Below are 9,267 nucleotides of genomic sequence, written 5' to 3'. Positions count from 1 at the left end.
AGCGGAAAATGGCTGCTGCAACCTCAAGCCTATCCTGATACACCGAAACGACATCAAGGTGGAGAGAGAGAGAGCGAGAGCAAGAGAGGGAGAGAGAAAGGGAGAGGAAGATTAGGAAAATGAGAGCAGATAAAGAGAGAATGTGAGTGAGTCTGTGAGTGTTTCCTGAAAGGAGGATATAAAGAGAGAGAGAGGGAGAGAGAGGGAGAGAGAGAGAGGGAGAGAGAGAGAGAGGAGACCCTGGGGTGGGCTGCTGCAAGCGGCGGGCAACACCGAGCCATGGAGGGCGAGTAAGTCCTTACATTTTCATTTTTAACATTGCAAAATAGATTTATCGAGCCATCTGCCAGAACTGATAGAAAGAACGCCACCGCCATCAATGTTACACCAAAGCCAGCATCAATGCACTATTATCACAATCGGTGCACTTCAATTTAGCTGGCTGCCGAGAATAAAAACACCATTACGTAGTCCTGAATCAACAGCATACACCCCATTTCCGATACATCCATGCCAATGTGTGATAAATGTTAAACCAGCGACTTGTGTGTGTATATGTGTGAACCTGTGCTTTTTCTTTTATACACGACTGGTACTCAATCTACACGCACAAAAATGATTTTTTTTTTTTTTTTTTTTTTTTAGAAAGAAAGGACACGTTAAATAAGCGACACGAGCGGTGGATAATTTCAAAGTAAATGCGTGGATAGCAAATGTTAAAAAAAAAAAAAAAAGAAAAGAAAAAAAAAAGAAAAAAAAAACAGTCACGAAATGAGCCAATGTGTAAAATGTAAGGGGGGGAAAAGGCGAAATATGGCGAGTTTGGGGCCAGCATCGCGTCATTCAAGACATGGCTACAGTAAAACGAGGGAGGGATGGAGGCGTTGTGATTTTTATCAACGTGTCTCGGGGTTTCATTATGATTTTTAAAGCCAAACTTTATGAATGAAATGTGATTTTTTTTCTCTCTCTCTCGCTCCCTCGCTCTCCCTCATCCTCACCCCTCCTCTCCTCCTTCCCTTTTCTAATCGGGCCCCCTCCCCCCATCTCTCGTTTCCTCTCTCCATCCTCTCACCCACTCGTTCCCTTTTTTCCTTTCCTTTTTTCACACGCGATTGCGTTGTGTTTTTAGGGCCTAATGAAAATTTCCGGCGAACATATGTAACGCGCACAGGGCGATGTCGAAGGCAGCCCTGGCTCCATCCCATTCATAAAAAAATATACCATAATATATCTGGGTGTGTTAATGAGTGCGTGCAGGGGCGGGATGGAGAAAAGGAGCGTCTGGGAAAATTATTGCAACAATGAGGAAGAAAATCCAGATTTGTGCATATACATTACATGCACATGTCAAACTGCGGTGTTGAATTATTCAGCCGATCGGTGAGGGCAGTGTGGGCTTTTCTTTTCTTTCTTTCTTTTTCTTTTTTTTTTTTTTTTTCCAAGAATGCCGGGCCTCTGATGGCGAATGGGTGCGTTCATTGATACATCTATCTGGGAAACACTCATTCTTCCTCCCTCCTCCTCCCATTTGGCCATTCTCACATCCTCAGCGCTGGCTTTTCTTTCTATCCATTAGATCCACACTTCCTTTATTTCCAATTTCCAGTCAGCTGCAGCTTAAATAGTGCAATTTTAATGTAATTCCTTCACAGCAAAACACACATTTCACTATCACTGTTGCTGAAAATGACATTTACTTCAATCAGTTGGTGATTTATTATTAAAAACTGCATGATGTGTTCAAGATGTCCTGTTTTCTAAAGCCAAACTGTCATCTCTTGCTTTCCTCTCCTTCTTTCTTCTTGGATTCACTTTTTTTTAAAGCAGTGCATGTGGTTCCTGTTTGTAGGTGTTTAAAGCTGTGAATCAGTGTTTTGGTGTGTTTTCATTGTTTAATCAGCCCTGGGCCTCTGCTCCCCTCTCTTGGCTCTCCTGACAGTGTGCGTGTTCGTGCAGTGGTGATGACACGTGATGACTCCAGTGGCGGTTGGGTGCCCCTTGGAGGTGGCGGCCTCAGTCATGTGGTCATATGTAAGGGGCGGAGTCACGAAGGAAGGGGGCGGAGAGAGTACATCATACGTGGAGAAAGGCTGCGAGATCGAGCAGTGAGTGTGTGCGTGTGTGTTACGGTCGTCTTTGGCGCCACGTTGGTCCTCAACACCACCTAAAGACTGTATTCATGTGACGTGGGTGCATGGTTTTGTAAAACCGGGGGTCTCAGCTGGTCAGACTAACCTTGTCTTGCTGTTGGGGGGTTTTGCTCTTTGTGTCTGTAGCCGGTGTTGGAGTGTGCCGTTCAAAGGGGGTTAGTGTACAACAAGGTCAACCCCATCTTCCATCACTGGCGGGTAGAGGATCGCAAGTTTGGCCTCACGTTCCAGAGTCCTGCCGACGCCATCTCCTTCGAGAAGGGGCTGCAGACTGTCATAGACAAGCTCGACAGAGGTAGACACACGTTGAACATCTCACCATTTCAATCCAACGGTGCTTTACCTTTAACACCCATCCATTTCAGCCAAAGCACCATTAAGTTTCTCTTCGATTAAATTCAGGCTTTGAACAGAAGATGTATGAGACCAAAATGCATGTACTAGACATCATTTAAAAGGGAACATCCAATGTCTTGTGTGGAGTGCATATGGCTTAAACACACTGTAATCTCAGGGTCAGACTATACAACATCAACACGAAATTGCAGTTGGATTGTGTTGGAAATAAAGGGGCTCAACAGTCTAATCGTTTTATGTAGAGCTGGCGTAGTGGATGACAACCAGTGCTGCTGCTCCTCACAAGACTGGCATGTTTGGATTGTTTTTGGTCGTCCATGACTTATTCTGATTCCCGCTGATTCCTTCTGAGTTTCTAGGACCACACCACAGTTATTTTAGGTCTATTTTTTTTAGTGTTTTCTCAACACGAGACAGTAACAATGAGTAGAATCATCACCTGTTTTCATGTTTTTTGACTGTTTCATTCACACTGTTTCAGATGTCTGCTGTTTTATACTTGTATCATTGTTCTAAAATATTAACATAGAAGGTCTGGAGTTTGATATAAAGACACTGAAAGGTCCAGTGTGTAAGAATTAGGAGACATTGGGAGTCTAATTGCAGAAATGGAATATCATGTGGAAATAAGAATCACTGAGAGGTTTATATCTACAGAGAGAGTTTAATTTCTTTCACCTTGTCTGCTATGATGATGCAATAGTGCAGAATGGACTTTTTCACCTTTCTCCTTCCATTTTATGATGGATGATACAATAATGTCACCTGCTATGTTTGGGTTTGGACCATAGTCTGTATCCTCTTAACTAAAAACTGAGAGTGGACAAAAATCACCAGCTCTAATAAGAGTCTTTTTGGATTTTTGTGACCACCATAGAGGAGGATGAGGGGTATTCAGTTGGTTGTAATCTACAACTTGCCACTAGATACCAATAATGTTACATGCTGAACCTTTAAATCCATTTCTTTTGTTCTTATCTGCAATAGAAATGTTAGAAATAACTGCATACCAGAAAACAAAATAATTCAGAGCAGTTTACAATTACATACCGATTTAGAGTTGGTTGCTAGAACCTCATCTGGGACTAGCCACCCATCGACCTTGAGGATGGCGATGGCGTGAGGGATCTTATGTAGTCTCTGTCGCCAACCCAGGTCAGCCCTGCGATGAACTGGCGACATGTCCAGGGTGTACCCCGCCTTCGCCCATAAGTAGCTAGGAAGGCTCCAGCGACCCCCGTGACCCTAGTGAGGATAAAGCGAGCTCAGAAAATGAAGGAATGAAGGAATGCTAGAACCTCTTTTACAATTATGTCTCATACATTGCAAAAAAATTGTCAGGAAGGGAGGAACTTTTTGTCATGTCACTCAGCCACATTATGGTAAGAATGTATGACTCCTCAGCTGCCCAGTCTGGATACAAAAATGTTGTGTTGTCCGAAACTGGCATAACCCTGACCCTCACCCTGAAATGTCATATTATGAGGTTAAATTCTGCTTTTTTTCACATTTATAAAGGCTCCGACTCGCCTTCGTCCTCCACGCCCGAAGAGGCCGACACTGAGGATGACGGACAAGCTGTGAGTATCCGAACTCTTTGTGGCATGTTCTTTCAATAAGGAGTGATTATTGGTACGTTCAACCTGTGGGATGACGCGCTGCCTCTTCTAGTCCCATACAGGAAGTGAGTCATCATCCAACAGCAGGAAGGAGATGCTTCCCAAACCCATTACCATAGTCACAAGTGAGTCGTCCTCTACCTGCTTTGTGCGGACTGAAGAGTTCGGTTTTGGATCCAGCCATGCCGTCACCACCCAGACACCTGCTCAGGTAACACTGGTGCTTTTAGACTTTTAGAGTTTTTACAGATGGAACAAAGTTGTTGATGAGGTAGTTGATTTTTCTGCATGTGTTCTGGTTACAATGCTTTTATGTTATATACTTCGATTTTCATTGGGCAACATGATGTCTGATGTTTGTGCAGCAGTGGTGGACAGTAATGGTTACTCATGTGCTGTAATTAAAGTAGAATGTTGAGGCACTAGTACTTTATGTGAGCATTTCCATTTTCTGCCACTTTATGTTTCCATTCCATACATCTTAATCTCAGCAGCAAATATTGTACTTCTTCCTCCGCTTCGATTGTTTGACAGCTTTAGTTATTTTTCACGTGAAGATTTGATGCAGTGGTGCAATGGTTTATTTTGGTTTGTACATTAATCATTGCGTTTCGCTCAATAATTATAATGAACATTAAAACCAGAAAATAAATAGGCTAGAAGTAAAAGCTTATTTTTTGCCTCTCCTTTTCACCTGATACACTGCTTACATTAAATTAAATATGTACAGTATTGAGCGTTCTCATTATAACAAAAAAACAACAAAAACATATCTACCATCTCAACTTGATATTCCTGAATGATTTTATACTTAAGGCATTTTTTAAACTTTGTCAAAGTGGTGAACAACTTAAATTCATCATCAAGTCCATCCCATAATTTCACACCCACGACCCAAATCCATCCAGACTTCACATTTGTCCTCACTTTAGTACATTGAAAAATATAAAGACCTCTGAAATTATAATTACTCTCTCTTAATTTAAAGGGAAAGAAATGGAATTTGGAACAATATTATTTTTTAGTTTATAAATCATCTCTAATATTTTAATATTAGAGGTTTTATATATATAACAAGCTGTTTAAATATATACTGTTAAACAAATGTGTTTTTTTTTCCCCAACCTTCTAATGTCTTATTTAGAGCAGTGTATCACTGTTTCTCATGTCAGATGTGAGTTTTTAAATAGCTCCTCCAAATACTGAACTTTCCCTTTTTATTTCTCAAGTGCTATTATTGGAATAAAAATCCAAATGATCCAATATGTCACAAAAAATCAAAGATTAGAGAAGTCCAGAAAGTGAAAACAGTACTTTACCAGATGTTCCTGTTGATAAAACTGAATTTAAAGTAGTTCAAAGTGTCTTGACCTCCAACAAAAACAACAGTAACATACTCTAATAATGCTGATGTTTCTCCAGTAATAATCTAACATAAAGAATGCAGAGAGGATACAAACCCTGCACTCTAGATAAGACTCATCTGTACTGACTGTGTGGATCATACCACTTCATTCACCTATTTGTGACGGCTTCCTCCACACATTACTGGGTGTTGGTTATGTGTTTATGTACACACTAACACCCCGGAATACACAGAGTTACACTGTGATACTGATAATGACAGTAAAACTTAACGTCATATGAGGTGAAAATTTTAAAATGTCAGGATTTATAAGTAGAGGTTGTCGTTTGTACCCTAGTAACAGCACAGTCTGTTTTCCACATGTTCCTGTGTAGCTCCTGTTTCACAATAAAAGCCTCGTTAAGGAATGAAGAAGTAAAGTCCACTGAAACATAAGGAGGCTTTTAATGTGGAAGAATTACAGGAAGAATTTGTATTAAAGGAGTGATATTTTGCTTTTTTAAATGGAATTATACATTTTAAAACATTTCCCTGTGGTCTACATAAATTGTAAATGTTATGCTTGGGTTTGAATTCTTCATTAATTAAACTCCACAGGTCCATCTTCAGTTCTATTTCTGAGTAATGACATGAGAAAGGTCATTTTGAGCACTGGCCCTTTAAATGTGCATGACCCCACCCCCTTCCAGGTTGTTGACTGTGTGCTCTGTCCCGTTCGGCCACTTGTTTTTGTTAATACAACCAACAACTGAACATTTTAGATAATGGTCTCGAAATTTGGACATATTTTCGGTATGGACTATAACCACTGCTGCTGATAAACAATTATGGCGTACTCGAAGAAATGTTCTTCAGAAGTCTTGACCTTATATGTGCGAATGTCATGATTTGACTAGTTATAAAAAGTAACAAATTAAGAAGGAATTGAAACAGGTTGTAGAAATCCACTTGATTTTTGCCTGAATGAATATAAAGATAGCTTTGCAGCACCTGGAGGGTTCAAATTCAAACTTTTGAAACTATTAGTGTCCTAATACACAAATAAATGAAGCAAAGACTAATAAAAGTGGGTTTAGCAAAATATGACCCCTTTAAGGTGCAGGAAAATCATTCAGGGCTCTAGATGTTCACTTGCATAATTTCCAAACCAAGTTTCATAAAGCCTGATGTATCTGTTGATGCATTATTTCAAACACAGACAGATGTGACCAGGGAAACAATGTCACATTGAATAATCGAATATATCAGTAAATGCAAACCAGTAGATTTACTGGAGATGCTTTAGCTACTGTCGGTTTTACTGCTAATACTTTTACTGTCCTTTTGCTGAAGAGGGTTCTCATGCTTTTATTTCTAGTGGAGTACTTTTCCTTTGCTCTGTTAATACTTTTAAGTAAAGGAACCAAATACTTATTTCTCCACTATTTTGTAGAGTTTGAATTTTTTTCCCACTTTCTTCTTTTCTGTTTACCAAAAATCTGAATTTAAGAGACATTTATGATGTGGAGTCAGTTTTAGTTTCAACTTTCTTAAGTGTGATGTGGACACATGAAACTATCAGTCAATATCTAGTGTCCAAAAGATAAAGAAGTTCACAGTGTTTGTAGTTTTAGAGATGACATCAGTGAGGGTGGAGGAACAGACGTCAATTTGTTTTTTGGAGGAAAAATATATTAAAGCCAAATTATTATTAATGTACTGAACATTTAGTATATTTTATAATGTGATCTGCAATTCTTGAATTATCTAAGGTATATGTTCAGTTCATGGTGGTGAAGGTAAATATATTCTTTACTCGACCAGCAGTATTAATAGAATAGAAAACTGTTAGAGCTTGATATGAAATTTTAAAAAGAAAATCAATATTGAAAATAATGAACCCTAAGCTCTCAGCTGTCATGTCTCATTGTATGTTTTATGTTGTTCTCATCTTGTTGGTTTGTTGTGTGTGAAATGCACTGTTCTATAAACCAAGGGGTTGTATTTTCTGTGTTATTGTTAGATCTGTTTAGATTGAAATTGGTCTGATGTTGATAAGGAAATCAGTGATGAAAATAATGAGAAATTCTTCTCAAATGTATCAAAACTGAAAAAATAACCCAGGTTTGAAAATGTGTGAGAGTGAAAGTACAGATATTTGTGTTGAAATATAGGAAGTGAAAGTAAACTGTTGGTCAGAAAAATAAAGACTGAAGCAAAGCACAGATACATGAAAACCATGTTTAAGCACAATAACAAAGTATTTTTACTTTGTTCCCATTTTTACCAGATTCTGACATTCCATAAGATGAAATCTTGTCAGAAGATTCTCAGTCACTTGTTCACCTCTTTCAGATATCCTTGAGGAGAAAGTCTATGCCTCAGTACACACTGTTCCTGACTCATTCTGTAATTCTATACCCTCCCCACAGATCCACACCCGGCCAGGACAGCACCAGCTCTCGCAAATGACGGCCGTTTTGAATCCTCCAGCTCCTCCGCCACCGCCGCCGGCCCCACCGACTCCTCCCGTAGGCCCCCCAGCCTCGTCTCCTCTGTCCCCCCTCTCACCCACCATTTCCCTGCTGGAGGAGGGGGACCTGCGCAGTGTTGACCCCTGCAAGGACCTGTGGGGTTCCAGAGGTTATGAGGATTATCGACGGGCAGGCGCCACTAGGACTATGGTTGGGGGGCTGACCGGGGGTGTGGTTGTTGGCGGTGGGGGGAGTCTGCAGGACAAATCTGAGCTGTGCATGGTTCGCTTTGAGAAGGATCTGGCGGGAGTGGGGACGGCGGGTTGTGACGTGACCGTGAGCCTGGACAGTAAAGCTTCCCAGCGTCTGTCCTCATCATCGCCCACCTGCATGTCCATGCCCAACGCCGTGTCAGGCGTGTCCTCGGGTGCCGGCTCACCCCAGGAGACAGGCAAAGGCTCACCCTCTCCCTGCTGCATCCACACCTCCCTGGCCACGCCCAGATCACGGACTCGTAAGAGAGGAGGAGGGGCCAGTAGTAGTGGCGACCCGGGGGTGATATCCCCCGACGACGACAGCCCGTGTCCTCAGGCGTCGTCCTCGTGCTCATCTCGCTGTGTGTACTGCCGCTCTGTTTTCAGCGCTTCAGAGAATGGGCGGGGCCGCTGCAGAGACGCCCCCGACCCCGCCCTGCACTGCCTCCGCCAGTGGACCTGTGTGTGGTGCGCAGAGAGTCTGCTCTACCACTGCATGTCGGACTCTGAGGGAGAGTTCTGGGAGCCCTGCTCGTGTGATGACTCGGGGGGCCACCCGCACCCCCTGTGCTGTGCCCGCTGGTTGGCCCTCCTGGCCCTGTCGCTCTTCGTGCCCTGCATGTGCTGCTACCTGCCTTTGCGCGCCTGCCTGCGGTGTGGGGAGAGGTGTGGCTGCTGTGGGGGAAAGCACAAAGCGGTCCGATGAGGCCAGGCTGGGGGTGGGGGGGTGGGGAGGGGTTTCCCTGGACCAAAGGGGTTTGGATGTTGAGATTAGAGAGCATCTATCGGACGTCAGGAGGTGGAGGTAGCGGGTTGAACCATGCTCTCAGTAGATCCAGACCTCTGATGTGGCCCTCCAAAGCCCCACGGCCTTCCACTGCATTCCGCTCTTTCTCTTTGCAACCTGGGGCCTTCCTTTACTGGTCCATGCCTGCTGAAGGTGCACTGCACTCAGACCAGGCTCTGTGGGAGTCATCTGGAGCCTTCGTTGTGGATTTACTGAAGGTTGGCTGATCTAGAGTTAGCAGTCAAGAGACTTCACAGAAAGAAGAGAGTGGCAGAGGC

At 42.6% G+C, this 9,267-nt stretch overlaps 1 protein-coding gene across 1 annotated transcript; it reads left to right on the top strand.

Moving 5' to 3' along the window:
* spred3 (sprouty related EVH1 domain containing 3) lies at nucleotides 1-8,908 on the top strand. The gene is made up of 6 exons (XM_030151707.1): nucleotides 1-290; nucleotides 1,943-2,108; nucleotides 2,280-2,448; nucleotides 4,029-4,090; nucleotides 4,182-4,340; nucleotides 7,907-8,908. The coding sequence occupies exons 1-6, from the start codon at nucleotides 280-282 to the stop codon at nucleotides 8,906-8,908; spliced, it is 1,569 nt and encodes a 522-aa protein (XP_030007567.1). The 5' UTR covers nucleotides 1-279.
* The last annotated feature ends 359 nt before the right edge of the window (nucleotides 8,909-9,267 follow it).

This window comes from Sphaeramia orbicularis, chromosome 13, assembly GCF_902148855.1.
Source record: "Sphaeramia orbicularis chromosome 13, fSphaOr1.1, whole genome shotgun sequence".
NCBI lineage: Eukaryota > Metazoa > Chordata > Actinopteri > Kurtiformes > Apogonidae > Sphaeramia > Sphaeramia orbicularis.
Note: the sequence above shows the minus strand (reverse complement) of the source record. Positions and strands in the feature narration are given on the sequence as shown.